Source organism: Emydura macquarii, unplaced genomic scaffold, assembly GCF_026122565.2.
Source record: "Emydura macquarii macquarii isolate MOO-44397 ecotype Brisbane River unplaced genomic scaffold, CSIRO-AGI_Emac_v2 contig_1644, whole genome shotgun sequence".
In the NCBI taxonomy this organism is placed as follows: Eukaryota; Metazoa; Chordata; order Testudines; family Chelidae; genus Emydura; species Emydura macquarii.
The window spans coordinates 2,769,960-2,785,791 of record NW_027131781.1 but is presented as its reverse complement, the minus strand read 5'-3'; the positions used below and the strand labels follow the sequence as shown (position 1 = coordinate 2,785,791).

Sequence of the window (15,832 nt, the reverse complement as noted above, 5' to 3'; positions counted from 1 at the left end):
CTCCGCTCACCTCGTTGGAGACGTCGACCACCAGGTCATCGCTCTTGTCCCCGTCGCTGTCCTGAAACACACACACACAGCAAGTCACTCGCCTGCCCGCAGAGCTGACTCGCCAGGCGAGAGTCACACGCCCCCGAAAGGAAGGGGGGCAATTTTCAAAAGTACCCAGGGGATTCGGGAGCCTAGATCTCATTCAAAGCCAACCGGACTTGGCACTTTTCAAAACGGTCACCAAGACGACCATGAAAAAACTCCGAAGAGAATGAGATTTCTTACCCTGCACTATAAAACCGTTTCCCCCACCTGGCTGGCACCGCTGGCTGTCACACACACGCGTGATAAGGGAACCCCACGAAAACGCCTGTGACTTACATATCGGCTCATGCTGTCCTTCTCCTCTGCTTTCCGCTTTTTGGCGTCGATGCTGTAGTCTGCAGAGCTCCTGTGTTTCTCGCTAGCTCTCAAGCTTTCTGATGGCGAGACAGAATTATTCTGGAATCAGAGGAAAAAAACAAACCCAGGTGTTCAGCTCCACAATAAATGGGTTTTGACTTTTCAAACAGGGGGTAACGGGACTTCAGGAGTGGCAGCTTTTAAAACACAGCTTCTGAACAGGGCTGATCCTGACATTCAGCCCCCGACCTCTTCAAAACAAACAAACAAACAAACATGCAATGTCGCCCTGCGAAATGCAAGCAGCTGAACCGCGATGGGAGCCGTAAGCGAGCGAATGGCACCAGTTTTGCTAACAACGAACAGGTTTTTGTGTGATCGCACAGGGTGATGTTGAATTGAAGGTGCCACGCCCCCAAGGGCTGGTTTGAGAGCCCCCCCCCGCCCCATGCCACGCTGCACTAGCAGAGGGCTTGGTCGGCAGAGGTGGACACACCACAGCTTTCTCCACTTGGGAGGCCTCTCTGCCCCTGCCCTGCAGAGGCTGGCAGGCAAGCAGTCCGCTAGCCCTGAGCATCCCTGACAGCACCGAGCCCTCTGCCTGGAGCTGCGCCAGGGCATGGCTGCACGGCGGGAACGTGGACTGCTTTCCTTGACCCAGCTCCACTTGGGCAGACCCTGAGCCTGCCCGGAGCCCCCTGGATACGAGCAGGGCTGCACGCGGGGCAAGAGGCTCTGTCTGTGCACAGCCGCCTGCAGCGTGATGGCCCGGCTTGCAGAGTTCTCAGTGCATGTAAAATGGTCGGTGGCGGTGAGGGGGCACTGACATTCCTAGCTAAAAATACGAAACCTAACGGCAGCCGTAGTTATCCACGGCAGCTCCCGCGGTGGATTGCAGGTGGGTGTACGTAAAATAAATACACTTTACAAAAACAGAACAAGCTGACCCAAGCTAGCCCCTGTTGGGAACTCGGTTCCCCAAACACGCAAGTCCATGAGCTCTGGCTAGTCCCACTGGAGTCCACACTCCATTTGTGCACAAGGAAAGCTACTGCCCCGCTGCAGTGTCTGCAGAATCCTACCGATGACGTGCTGCATTCGGGGTGTAAGTCAGGGGCAGAATTCTCACCTGCTCCCCCGGAGCCGGGATTTCATCGTCGGGGCTTATTAGAAGGCCAAAGAGCGAAGAGCCAATGCGCTGCGCTGGAACGGTTTTACCTCAACGGCCATCGGCCCACATTAGCAACTGATTTCTGCCTGGCCACACAAGATGCAGGGAAGATTTTTTTTTTTTTTTTTTAAAGCGAACGTTGACATGATGTACATACGTTCACACAGTCGGAGCTACAGGTTGGCGGGGCTTTGTTTTGTTTTTTCTCTAAGCAGCAGCTTCAAATCTCAGAAAACATCATTAAATGCATTTGCTCTTCTACCAAAGCCTCTTGCATGCCCAGGGTCAGCTGTGAGCAAACAGGGCAGAGCAAAGCGGCCGTCGGAGCGCGGAATCTAGCCTGGAAAAACCTGCCTCTTGGCCTTAACCACAGCAGTGCAAAAGGGTGATGTGCTAATACAGACGCAATTCAATTAGTTTCTACAAGCTGCAGCAGAAATTACCATCATTTCATTTCTTAGCAGAGTGCCTGCCACCCCGTGCTACACAGAAATGTTTTTAAGCTCCTCTGCTTCCTTTTCTTTGGCGTCTGAAAAGGAGAACTAAAGCAGTTCATGTTTCTCCTCAGTACCCAATAAGCAGCTTTGGATAACACCAGGGCCTTTCTTCTCAGGCAGCCATGCTGAAAAAGCTCGCAGCTACCAGAGAATCATGTCAAGCACTTAGAGGCATCGATCCATTCAGCTGTTTGTTGGCACACAGCCAAGACACTAGATATTTTTTATTGCGCAGGCTAGGAAATATGAATGACTCTAGCTCGGATTGAAGTTCACATTAAACCTCCACTGGGAAAATTTTCCCAATTCCAAAAAAATAAAAATGAAAAAGGAGCCCAAACATTTGTATCTTTCATACAAAACCCTCCCTTCTTGCTTCCTACAATCTTAACAAGCAGCTTAATGATGGCCAGTCCCCCTTCAGTCCCCCTTTAAATGGTACTTTTATTTCCATCTGCATTTGACTCTCAAAAGACCCATTTGTGCTCCCTGCACTGTGGAAGTCGGCGATTCACGGATGACAGGAAATCAGTGCAAAGTGAAGACTCAACTGTTTTTTGTCCTGCCAGCTTTTCTTTTAAACAGAAAGCATTGTGTGCCTTGGTACACGGCCCAAAGCAACGGCGGTGGGGGTGAGGGAAGGGAGGGGAGGGGAGAGGGTTACAGATGACTGAAGTGGGGAGAAGGATGCAGGGGCCTCTTCTTTGTTTTAAAAAAAAAAAAATTAAAGAAAAAAAAGCCAGGCAGGTTTGGGTTAGTTTCTGCCCATGCAAAATAGTCACTTTTCTTGCTTAAAACTCCAGCTAGTCCTGGCCTCTAAACTGCAACCACATCAAAACAAGAATTAAAAAAAAAAGCTGGTAGAGGTGACAATGGCTCACAACCATTGCTATTTAGATGGTTAGTTAACTACTTGACCTTCCAAGTCCTACTTAACACAATGTAATAGCCAAAGCCATCCTAACAGATTAGATGACCCAAGATAATAGAACAGTGATCAGGAATAAAATAGCTTTCCTAATCGGGAAGGATTTTTATCCCTGCAGACTTGACTGCACTCATTCACACGGCTTATTCAATTGAAACAGAATCTTAAAGCTGCGCAGCAATCAAAAAGCTTTAAACCAAATCTCATAACTGGCATAGAGAAAGCGTCCTGGCAAGACAATGTGCGTTTGCTCAATGTTTACTTCAGCAGAACCGAAGCGGAACAGAGCCGGAGTCAAACAAAAAATTCTATTTTAGTTAGCACACCCACAGGAGGGTTTGGGGCTTTTTGTTTGGTCCAGCAGAGATCATTCGAGAGTCTGAACCCAGAAGTCTGCTTTTAAAAACAATAGATAAATTAAAAGAGCACAGTGATCAGAAACCAAGATAAAAAACAAACAAACAAAAAAAAAGAAGGTAACAGAACTTACTGCATTGGAGTCTCGCTCTGTTAGGAATGACGCCCAGGTCAGAAGTAAGGTCCCAGCCAAGATAAAGAGAAGACAGAAAAATAAAACAAGTTCAAATAAGTCTTAACAGAAAATAAACCTAGCAGTTCCTCATCACGTAGGGACTTCTGGCTTAATTCAATCAAAGCATTTCTGGCTCTTTTCATTTTACATTAGTTTCTCTTGCCCAATCACCCTTTCCCGCCCCGCTATCCAACCCCCTTTTTGTGTCTAAGCCAATTCTATGGCAAAACAAACAGTATACAAGGGGACATGCCCTGAAATACAAAGAGAAATGGCAGGAACTGAACTATTTACACACATTAAGTCATAAACCCAGGAGGAGAAGATACCAAACATCCAGACTGATCCTCTTTGTAGAATTACAAAGATAAGTGTTGCCACTTTAAAGGGATGTGGTCAGTGGTTTAGTCATTAATTTATACATAAATAGGTTCATTCTCCTCCTAGGTCTCCTGACAATTTAAACTCATGTAGAAAAAATGAATGTAATTTGATAATTGCTTCTAAGAATTTTTTCCTGAAGGCTTTCACAGGGGAAAAAAATACCCGACACTGGAACTTCACAGGTCAGTAGCAGCACAAGACAACTACCCTAAGAGTTGATATGTCTAGAGGAAAAAAAAAAAGAGACCTGAGCTCTTGATATATTAATAGAGAGCAGTGACGCGTGGAACTCCTCCAGCACTGTACTGCTTTTGTAAACGAGTCGATGCCACCATTTTTTGCTCTACAAAGATTCTCTTCTTATCCCCCGTGATTAAAAAAATGACTCTGGCAGAGAGCATTGTTTATTTCCAGACGAGTGTAAGTTTCCGAGCAGATTTCTTGCAATTACAGAGCGACTGTGGGGTTTCATATGACTCATTAAAGCCCTGGCAGCCATTTCTAAGCAATAACTCGGGCTGTCTCCATCTCCAGATATAAACCTTGCTGGAGTGTCTTCTCACTGCCACCTCACCAGCCCTGCAAGGAGCGCGTCGGGAAGACACCTGCAGCATAGCCGAGGGCAGGCGTGAGGCTGTTTCAGGGCCTCGGGGAACAAAATTAGGGCTACAGCCCACAAATGGATCCAGCCCTAAAGGGCGCTCAGCGAGAGGCCCTGCTTTTAGGAAAGGCCTCAGCTAAGTCTCCAATATTATGTCTGCATGTAAACTTACGGGCCCAAATCAGACAATTGGCAGGTGCAGATCAGGCAGCAGAAGGTCAAACTGCTACAAAAGTGTGTCACCAAACTATTCACTGCTCCAATGGGCAAAGAAAACTGCTCAGGGCTGCCCCCAAAATGACTTTTTGTTTGTTTGTTTAAATTGGAAATAAGCTGCTCCAAAAGTGACACCTGAACTGGGAATTTGGCTAGTAAGAGGAGAAGTCACCTTCGAGCTCTGAAACGCGCAGGCGCCGTCATTACTACCAAGTGAACTGCAGAGAATGTTCTACACCAGCCAGCCCGGCTGATTCAGGGGCTGAGACGTCACACTGGGAACACCCAGGCTCCCTGCAAACACTATCCCCCACCCCCAGAGTCAGCGTGGCCTTAGCTTAGCGTCTGTGGGGTGAGACCTCAGGAACAGACTCCTTCTGCTCCGGGTGGAGAGCCAAGCTCTTGGCCCCTGGTGTCCCGGCCAAAAATTTCTGGGGCTAATCTGGCTTCTCTCTAAGGGGTATTAATCACCCTTGAAAACTTACCCTCACTTTTTTCCCCAGAGTAAGGCGTGCAGTCAGCATAAAAATGAAAAACTGACTTTCCCAGCCTGTGGTCACTCTGCTATGAAACCTCAGGTGCATTGTGCTAGGATGCCAGAGCTACCATGAAGCTATACTATTGCCAACTCTGCGTTCGCCAGGTAAGTACCTTTTTTAATAGAATTGCAGTGCTGTAGCTTCTTTTCCCAGTATCCTTTGGGAGACAAAAATAACAGAACATCTTTGCAAACGTATGCAGTGTATTTCTTTTTTAAAAAACACACATGGGGCCTCGCAAACTCCCTCTGGGGCAGATGGTAGCTCTGACATCCGCAGCGCCATGCATGGCGGGCGCCCGTCTATTTTTAAACCGGCAGTGAACTTCTCCACCCCACCCACTGGCCGAGAGCGCCTAGTGCCTGCTGCTGAACTCCGGGGAGCAGACGCTCTCTGCAGCTCACCCTTCGCTTTGCACACGCTGCCGATCCAGTTCTGCATCGGCAACGGTCAACAGCCGGGAAAATAAATGAGCTCATCCCAGTGAATATTCTCCTCCACCACGGGTTTAAGTGCAGCCTCCCTCTGCTCTATTTTCTCAGCCCAGATCCATTATAGTCCACTGGGCCCAACTGAGGAGAAGGCGCTTTCCTACGTAGCCAGGGCAGAGCCACTACTACTTGGCACGGAGGAGCAGAACAGAAGAGACGGTCCCACTGCTTCCCCTACGCAGGGGGAGCCCAGCCGTGCAAAAGCCAATGGGCTGGGTCTCAGACCCTGAGCGAGTCCCCTGGGCTGGGGAGCGGTGGGGATCTCTGGAGGTGCAGTGAGACGAGCCGCCTCTGTGCTCGGCGGCCCTGGCGGCTGCTGCTTCCTCATGCCGCCAACCCACCGCATTTCCAGCACCGCCTGCAGGAGCAGAGGGGGCCCCAGGGACACCCATCAGTGCTTTCACCGGCCTGTCATCCGGCAGAAGCTCATGAGCGCTCCTGAAGAGCCCCGCGGGGCGGCGATAATACGTATCTTTAAGGCGGTTTTGTTCTCACCTCTGTGATCCAGGTCGTGGTGGTTTTTCTCGTCTTTAACGGCCAAGTGGGCTTGGCTCCCGAGGGCCCCGAGAGCCAGCAGTCCTGAGCTAGTCCCTGTGACCGCAGGGATTCCTGGCGGCTGAAGGCCCGACGGGTGAGGCGGCAGCTGTACCGGGGGGCCGTGAGCAGCATGGGAGAGGTGCTGGGCCTGGAGCTGCTGCTGCTGCAATAAAATCAGGGATAAGCAATTGACGGGAAACGAGGCGTCATGCAGATATTAAACGGTCACGTGACACTGGGGGAGGAGTCACTGGAAGGGGCGGCGCCCGCCTGACGCGCTCAGCACATTATGGGGGGAGATTAACCTGGATTCAAGCTCCATCTTCTTCTGTCTGAAAGGAGAGCGCACGTTAGGAGGAGTCAGACCGGAGGGAGGCACAGACACCGGGCCGAGCTCGCGACTGCAGCCCCCGGAGCCAGGGTTAAACAGGGAAGGTGTTCGGAAGACGCCGTCGCTTCGGGGCTCCATTTCCCTCTGGGCAATCCTCGGGGCCACGAGAGAACCTGGCGTGCCCACAATGTGAGCAGCACAACGGGGGATGCTGTCCCCAGGCACTACGCCTCGGCGCTTTGTTTTTGCCTGATGTTAAAATCGAGGCGATCAGGGGAAGAAACTAAAAAAAGTCTCCGGATTCCCTTTTACGTTCCCTCAAAAGGAAGTTCTTGCGTATGTGTTGGGGAGTAATTTGAAGGCATTTGGCAGTAAAAAGCAACAGGCTGTAAAATTTCTTTGCACTGGCTAGGATAGACTCTAGCCCATTCACCAAGGGCCCAGGCTTCCACATGGAGCGGTTCCCCCGTCAGGAGCTTTGCATACAGCACGGAAGAGCCAAGGTTCCCCTAACCCCCACCCCAAAACCTGCTACGTTTCTGGCACCCGGATTCGTTGCAACTCTCCCTTCAATAGAACAAAGAGGCCAATCCACCCCAGGCTAAGCAGTGTGCCGGCACCAGGGGAAGCTGGCTTAGGGGTGGGTTACGGAGCCGGTTTTTGCTAAGTCTGTTTACCAACAGAGAGGAGAATGTTACTTCTGAAGGGGAAGCGTCAGCTGAGGGCCGCCCGCGGGGGTGAGTCCCAGCAGGCCGTATTGACAAGCTCCGCTGACAAGGCATCAGTTACCACCGGATAAGGAGTGCGGAAGAGAAAGGAAAAAAAAGAGCCAGGTGGGCGGACGGGGAGGAGGCAGGCAGCAGCCATTCGGGTGTTTGCATTAGCTAGGGACACGGCCCGTGGTGGCGAGGTAGAGTCCTGCCCGCTGGGACACTCCTGTTGGGCGAGGACATTGCCAGCGGCACCAGGGGCCTGCTGTTTGTTTTCCCCGGCTCCCCGCAGACAGACACGCCTCCCAATCCAGACACACGTCCCAACCCACCTGCCGTTGCAACACCACCAGCTCCTGGAGTTCAGGCTCCCGGCTGCCAGCCCTGACGCACACGCTGCAGCCGGCGGGCCTGCGCACCCTGAGCAAGGTCGGCTCACAGGGCAGGCGGGACAGACAGCGCTGCCAGCATCGCCAAGCCCCCCCCTGCCCCAGCTGGGAGCTGCCCGGCCTTTGGAGCATCTCCCACTGCCCTGGGAGCAGCACAGGACGGGCTCTGCCCGGCTAATCCCACAAGGGGAAGCGGGCGGGGACGAGAGCAGAGGGTGAGCGGCTCTGTCCCCCTCCATACCCAGAGCCAAGCTGGCCAGAGCAGAGCCACCATTCGCCCACCAGATGAAAAGCGTCCCAGGCTCACTTAGCCTGAACGAGCCCCGAGCGCGTGAACTCCTGGCCAAGCAGGGGCAGGTCTGGCCGGTGCTTGGCCATGGGCGCAGCAGGGTGCTGTGGGCGCTGCCCCTTGAGGGACTGCCCCTGGATAGGAGCAGGCAGGCACGGCTTGGCCTGCCGGGGCTCCTCAGAGAGTCACCCCGAAAGGGAGCAGAGGGGTGCAATCTGGCTTCTCCAGCCACAGCACCTGGTCCGGACCCTCCCAACCCCCCGGCACTCCCTTGCCCAGGGGACCGAGGGGGCACCTGGCCTTCCTTTGGCGACTTGCAGCACAGGGGGAAGAGCAGCCGCGGTGGCCCCGCTATTCCTCGTCCCCTGGGGGCGTCAGGGAGCAGGCAGGGCCAGCACAAAAGGGGGCAGTCGTCTGCACCAAGCGCAGGGCTGGCGACGCTCACTGCCCCCCGTAACTAAGGGGAGGGAAGCAGGGCTCCAACAGGGAGCAAGCCGCCCCGCGGGTGCTGGGTGTGCTCCCGCGGCCAGGCCTTGGCCCTCGCACAGGGCTAGCGCTAGTCAAGCCTCGGTCGCAGGAATTGGGCCCTGCTGCGGATGGGCAGGTAGGGTTGAAACGGGATGAGATTCTGCCTGCAGGACACTGCTTCCACCCCACCAGCCTGGGCTACTAGCCACAGTGACAGGGGCTTCGCCAACACGGCTGCTGACGACACGGGGCGTGGTGCACGCCACACCTCCGGGCAGACGTAACTGGCTGCAGCGGGCCAGGTTTCTCTGCTCGGAAAGTCACTAGCCCTGCCTGTGCAGGCGTGCGTGTCTCCAAGCGTGCGTGTCTCCAGGCGTGGGAGCCGTTCGCTCCTTTTCAGCTAAAACAAGCGCTGGGCAGGACAGGCGGTGGGAAGCAAGGGAGAGAAGAAATTCTCCCCCTCTCTCGATTTCTGTGTAAACTACAAAGTGGCTTCCAGGGAGAGGAGGCGGAACCCAGAGGAGTTCTGGGGCGAGGATTTGTCCGCAGGGTTGGGTTTTAAAGTACCCCAGGCAGGGACTTTGCGGGTGTCTCTGCCATGAGGACCCGAGCGGCCAGTCTCCAAGCTTGGATGGGCAGAGGGGGCCTGCTGCTGGCGCTGCGGAGAGCGCGGCCTTGCGTCTGCAGCATCACGTGGTCTATAAACTCGCCGGGAGGAAGACAAAACCGATGAGGCAAATCGAAAGCCCCGGGGCTGGAGGAACACGGGCGCTGGTGACAGGCTCCGAGGTCCTGGAGAAGCATTGAAGCTTTTGGATGTTTATCTGAATCCCTCTGAAGCGCCACTTCCCTCAGCCAAATGGCTCCCTCTGGCCCCACATCAGAGCCGCCACCAGCCCCTGCTGCGTCCCAATCAAGGCAGAACCCACGGCAAGGTCTCATCGGCCGGCCGGCCTTTCCAGCCACGTTCCCCGGACCGGCTCAGGGCACACAAGGATTTCGGTGCAGCAGAGGCACCATGAGACCTGGTGACTCTGGAAACCAGGAACCCAACGAAAGAGGGACCTGACTGTTCAGTGAAAACCTGAGGACGGGGGCAGAGAGAGGGTTTCCTTCTCCTAGCCTGGCAGGAGGTCCCACTTTCAGCCTGGAGAACAACCACACGTGGAGCTGTCTCAGGAGCAGTTCCCAGCCGTAGGTGAATGAAAAGCCTAACGCAACCGATAGGCAACGCTTCCTGCCAGGGATCGCGGTGGGGACCAGACAATAAAACCGGCACTCGCCACACGGCCGGGAACCCACAGGTCAGCCCTGGAAATGAAGGTGCAGGGCCAATCTTCTGCTGTCTGCTGCTAGGCACTGCTCGGAAACAACGGCCGAAGGGTGCACTGGCTTGCTTTGAATTTGCGCTGCTCCATGGACTACACAGCATGAGGAAATGGTAGGAATTTGGCTTAAACCCCCAAGGGCCGGGGAACTCCTGGCTGTGCCCTTCTGCGCTCCCCTACGTTAGGGTTGGCTCACCCTGGCGCTGCTTTGTCCATTCACAGAGGGGAAACTAGAGGGGTGCGACCGCGGTCTGAATTTCCTGCTTTCCTCGCACCGATTTATTTGCGCCACTTTACGCAAGTGCATTATTTCCTCAAACACAGTAGCTCTTTGCAAGTTGCCGTACGGCGCGTGCGCGCGGCCGGAGAGCGGGAAGGGCGTCGGGGCCCCAAGGGGTCGCTTTACAGCCGGAGGGATTTGAGCTGTTGACGGTGGTTCTCTTCTTTCCAGGCTCCAGGATTCACGGAAGGCAGAGCTGCATGCAGGCTTCGGCCGTCCCCAGACCCGGCCTGCATTTGCCAGGGACTTTGCTGGTGCCACAGGACACCTGAGGGGTTGCACCACAGGCGGCTTTCGGTTTGTCACACGCTTGGCGGGGGGATCCCCCCCCCAGAAGGCAACTTCCCCACCAGGGCTGAAATTTGAAAGCTGGTGCTAATGTATTGCTTCAGCGCGAAATGTACCTTTTAAGCACGGCCTATTCCTGTCACTTCAGTTCTCGGCCACACAAGAGGCCGAACGAGTCTTTCAAAAATAGTTTCATCCACGGAGCTTGCGTCCCCCGTCCCCCGCACAGAGATTTGGTAGCGGGGAGTGGAGGAGGGGGATTTGTTCACAGGTGGTTTGATCTTCTCTCCACTGGCAACTGGCTTCACTGGGTGCAGCCTTCAACCCGGGCCGCAAGAGACAGTAAGCTGCACATCCGCACGTCAGCCACGGGCGCCATCCGCAGCAGCCAAAAGCATCGCTGGCAGCGCCGAAGGATCCGCCAGAGGATTCTGTGGTCCAGGCACGACCCAGCGTGGGTGTCGCGAGGAAGGTGAGAGGACGACACTGTGCAAACAGGAAAGAAACTTTCCACTCTGCCTCTCGTGACAGAAAAGCAGCAGCAATTCGTGCAGCGGCTGCGCTTCTGCAGGCTGCCCAAGGCCTTCGCCAAAACGAAACCATGGCAATGCCACCTTCGAAATCGCTGCCGGTAGAAATGCAAGGGACAGGTTCTCTCATCCAGCCCAGCTTCCTGCCGCTGCAACATGGCTCCTGATTGCGCCTTCACCGCGCTCTGGTCCCGTTGAGTGAGTCTGAGCTGTGCTGCGTGACAGCACCCCCACCACTGCCTTCGGCAGATTATCCCACTGACTAGCAGGTCTTAGCATCATCCCATTATTCTTAGCTACACCCTGTTGAATAATTCCTCTCCTTGCAGAAATCCTGACACCCTTCCAATACTTGCAGTCTGTTATGCCATCCAGCCGCCTCTCAGCCAAGCGGAGCATATTAACTCTTCACTGGTCTGATTTATGAGTGGTTGAGTGACGAAGAAAGATGAACCATAGCTGGCTCGAGAAATCAGTGAAGCTCTTTAAACCCAAACTTTCATGTGACATCCATTCCCACAAACCACCTCCTCCAGAGCCAGACCACCATGGCCTGCTCATGGCAAGTATCCAGGGGCTGGGGTTTTATCTTGAAGAACTCGCCTACAAAGACTGACTTAAAAAGTGACTCAAGTGTGATTATTTGTCCCTCTCTCGGACTTAGGATTTTGCATAGCACCCATCACCATAGTATCTGGGTGCCGCATGAGATGAAATTGTCTTTGATCATTTATAAGGCTCAACTTCTTTTCATAGAGAGATTAAGTGCAACACAACTCAGTACCGACAAAGGAGAGGGAAACATTTCTAATGAGTTCTCCAGCTGAATGGGTTTCATGTCTCTGTTATATTAGCAAGGGTTTTTCTTTTCTTAAAAAAAGAATTGCTGATAAAGTCTCACTCCCAGCCCAGCAGAAGATGCAGCAATAGATCTGTGCTGCGGTCGGCCTTTCAGTGGTGCTACCCGAGCTCTGACGTTAGCACCTGTGGGAGGTGTGAGTGGAGGGCGTTGGGCGGCAGAGATCACAGCGGCAGCTCGGTGGGCACTAGCAGGGCGGTGGTTGACACTGACACAGAGCGAGCGTGGCGGGGGGGTTTAGCTACATTGTGATGTCTGCACCGGTGCGGCGTGTGCATCACAACCATGGCCTGTCTCCCAAAAGAGGGAGGGTAAAAAAGAATTGCTGAAATGCCAGTAACTGCCATCAGGTGGGCATTGGAAGCAAACACTTAAGAATGAAATATCCGACAAAGCATCGCTGAGAGAAATGTCTTCCAGATCCAGTGCTGAACAGCACCGAGTCATTAGGGAGGTTAAAACCAGGGGCCTTGCTGGTGCACATGGGCCTTTGAGAGGGCAGGGATGCGCCCCAGGTTGGTTGGTTTGGTCCCTGGCGACTATTAGCACATAGGCTGAAAACCTCCAAAAGACTTTTGGAATGTAGCATGCCTGTCAGAGCTCGTAACTCTCTCCCTTCAATCCTCCTCCCAAACAAAAAGGAGCGCGCTGGAGATGCACAGACACAAAGATGATGTTTTCCTTCTGGGGTCTTTATGCATTTGCCAAACAAGTATGGCCAAGATATGAAGAGGTTACAACTTACAAGGGAGTATCTCCTACGTAGAGTGTTTTTAATTGGATTATGTACATCATGCTTCATACCTTTGTTAACCGATTTAATGGTTCACCACTTAAGTTCACCACTTGTGTTAAATTTACTAAAGTAGTCTAATCATTTCCAGAGCTATAACCAAATCGAGGGCTCAATTTCACAGAAGCCTGGAGCAGGGGAACTGTAAGACAACGGCCTAGATGCATAAAATTAACAGTTCTTGACCTCAAAAAGGGGAGGAAAAAGGTTTTAATGATCTGGTGCATTTTCATACTTGTCAGTTTTGTTTATAGCACCTGAACTAAAACGCTGATTTCTTCAGGTAGGTTATAAAAGACAAGTTCCGGATGTTTCCAAATCAAGTCCCACATGTATATTATAGCAAGCTTGTTTCCCCATAAATAATTGCTTTAAAGGGTCGTTGTCAAGTTTAGTAGGCATCACATTTGATATCACCCCCCACAGCTCTCTCTCTCCCCCATCTGTTGGCACAGACCACTGTCATTTGCTAGGTTTGGGGTTTTACATGGAGACACAAAAACACACGCACATTCCCGCCAAAGTCAGCACAAGCCGCCCTGTCCTACAACAATAAGCTAGGGCTGTGCACACAATGGATGGAGTTCGCTGAAAACGCCAACTCTCTGCTTCACGTTTCTGATGGAGCGCAGAGGCTGTGACAGAAACGCTGGCGGGCTCGGTGCTGAGCAGTGCTGGACTCTTCTGCCTTGCTTTCAGCCGGCCCTGCACGCGCAAGACAGCAGCCCAGCCAAGGTTAAAGTAGCAGTCAGAGCCTCCCATGGGCTCAGTCCCTGGCTCTCCTCTGCCGTGCATGCTGCGTGGTCAGGCAAAGCGCGCGGGAAACGCCATCACCGGTAAGTGGCTGGCGAATTCGAACACACGCACGCTGCACCGATGCATGGGGCAAGTGTTTGGAGCCTGATCCTCCCAGCCATTTGAGCGGGCACTGGATGAGGCCCTCAGGCTTTCAACTCCAACCCGTTCATCAGCACTGGCTAACCGCAGGCTAGTTAGGAGGACTGGGTTCCAGACCACGGGCTTTTGCTGGAGACAGAGTAGCAATGCGCACAGCTCCAAGCACCTGCAACGGCTCTGGTCCCAGGGACTCTAGAGCAGAGCCCTACCAAGAGCCTGGCTGGCTTTACCCCACTGGGTAGCGAGTGCCCCAGGTTAGAAAGGCCAGGAGGCCCTTTTCAAACAGCCTGGGCTGCCCGTTGGCCTGTCGAGCCCACCTGACTCCTCCAAGCATCACAGTCACTATCCCTGGAGAGGCAGGCCACGATCCACCGCAAAGCAGCAGCGCTGTTCCATGGCTTGCTGCTAACGGGCATGAAAATGCGGTGGGAATCGCACCCCCCCAGAGGCTTGGGTTATCCCTTCCCTCCTCTGCAATGCCTAGTTAGCCAGAGGTCACTACCAAGGAGATCACAGCAGTGCATATCCGCCCAGCCATCGGGGCAGGGCCAAGCAGTGCATTGTCAGTGACGACCCCTAACCTCCTCTCAAAGGCCATGGTGATCTCTTGCTGTCTTTCTGACAGCAGCCACTTTTGGGCTCCTTCCTTGACAAGATGAAAACGCTTGACTGGATTAGCTTTTATCCTTTGCAAGCGTGCAGTCAAGCGCGGCCCCCGAGCAAATGCACTCCGCCACTGCCCAGAATTCCTGCCTTGTGAAAATTCGTCAGGCAAAACGATTAAATGGCTGCCTGCTTAATGACAGGACGACCGTCGCATTCACTCTGATCCGAGGAAGCAATTACTTTGGAAACGGGGGTCACAGGCCCCACGCATTTACCTTAATTGAATTCCAATATCGGCCTCAAGCTGCCTTGACCTGCCTTGTAGCTCCTAACCACGACTTCAAAGCAGCTAATCAAAGCAGAACTTCTCCATTTTCACGTTTACACTGTCGAGTCCCAGAATCAGCCTCCGCACCGGCCAGAGACAGGAGCAAGACAGCGGTGACTCCAGTGAGATGGCACAAGAATTGCCAAGAGAAGGAAGTCAGCAGCAAGACAGAGGACACAGCAGGCTCATTTGTTTAAAAGTCATCTGAAGCCCCGAATTTAAGAGTAGCTGGAATAAGGAAAGTTTGCAGAAGATGTGGTTAATCGCCTCCATTGCTCTGTTCCATGGGAGGCCAAGGCACAAAACACTAATTGCAAAACATTCAAAAACACTTGAGAACGAGACACCCGCGCCAAACAAACAAGACACGTTCCTGGGTCTGTCCCAGTGTCCCTGCGTTCCTATGAGCATGTAATTTAAAACTTGGCCCCCCCAAGAACGTGTTACGGGGCAATGTCAAGTCGTGCAAGCCAAAGCTTTGATCTACCTTCAAGGTTGTTTGGTCCAAAACCCCATTTCAAAACATAAACCTGGACTCCATGTTTTATGGAGCCACTGTTTTCATGGGACACAAACCAATTATCGAGTTCCGTGTTGACAACAGTTCACATGACAACAACGATGAGGGTTTTTTACAAGGGAAGAGCCAGGTTTGCCTCTGCTCTATTAAGAGCAGTGAAAAGAACAGAGTGCTGGCTAAGTGGAAGTGACAAAGTGGGTCATCGGAAGTTTCTTTTAGCTTAAGAGAGTAGCATGAATAACTACCCCCAAGTATTCAGGTATATTCTTTGGAAGCCAAAGACTTCTAACCGAACCCATGGCTGCCTGCTTCTAGCTACAATAGACGCAAAGGCTCTCTCTACACATGGGAGTGGAACAGCGCTACCCAACTACTGCACATTCTGCTGGGATTTTGAGTCAACGCCACATTTGATGTACTTCAGGTAAGGCCTATTTTGGGGCCCGGTCAAGCAGAACAATGGACAAAAGCAATTCTATCACTGCTAGAGACAATTACAACCATTGCAGTGTTAACCGTTTGGGATCATAGTGATAAAACACCCGTAACATTTACATGAGTAACTTAATGCATGGAACACCAAGTCAATCGTATTTACGGCACATTTCACATAAACAATACAACAGAGACATACCTGATCTTAGGTGGCCAGAAGAAGGGCTAACACCTCCAGACCAATTAAAAAAACCAAAAACAAAACCAAATCAAGAACAGCTCAGTGTCAGGAAGGTTTAGCTAGTTTTTGTGCTTAAATATTGATTTGCAGAAAACGGAATACATAGATTTTTTTTTTTTTTAATTTGCATTTTGACTGATCTCACAGTGACCTGATCTGTGGCGGCAGCAGCAGCATCACCAGCTGCTTAAAGGAGAAATCAGTCCCTTTCCCCATGGCTGATGATGCTTTGAAAGAAGAGCAAAAAGTGA

General features: G+C 52.5%; 1 protein-coding gene across 13 annotated transcripts in view; it reads right to left on the bottom strand.

Annotated features, from left to right (window-relative positions):
• Positions 1-15,832, bottom strand: part of TLE3 (TLE family member 3, transcriptional corepressor) — a 49,960-nt gene that overhangs the window by 12,619 nt on the left and 21,509 nt on the right. For 4 of the 13 annotated variants that reach the window (XM_067555471.1, XM_067555474.1, XM_067555475.1 and 1 more), the window contains exons 7-11: positions 6,248-6,452; positions 5,374-5,418; positions 3,480-3,496; positions 373-492; positions 11-61 (exon numbers count right to left, since the gene is read on the bottom strand). In XM_067555471.1, coding sequence (XP_067411572.1) covers positions 11-61; positions 373-492; positions 3,480-3,496; positions 5,374-5,418; positions 6,248-6,452 — 438 coding nt within the window. The remainder of the gene's footprint in view (positions 1-10; positions 62-372; positions 493-3,479; positions 3,497-5,373; positions 5,419-6,247; positions 6,453-15,832) is intronic. The other 9 variants (XM_067555477.1, XM_067555478.1, XM_067555479.1 and 6 more) reach the window with 3 other exon arrangements.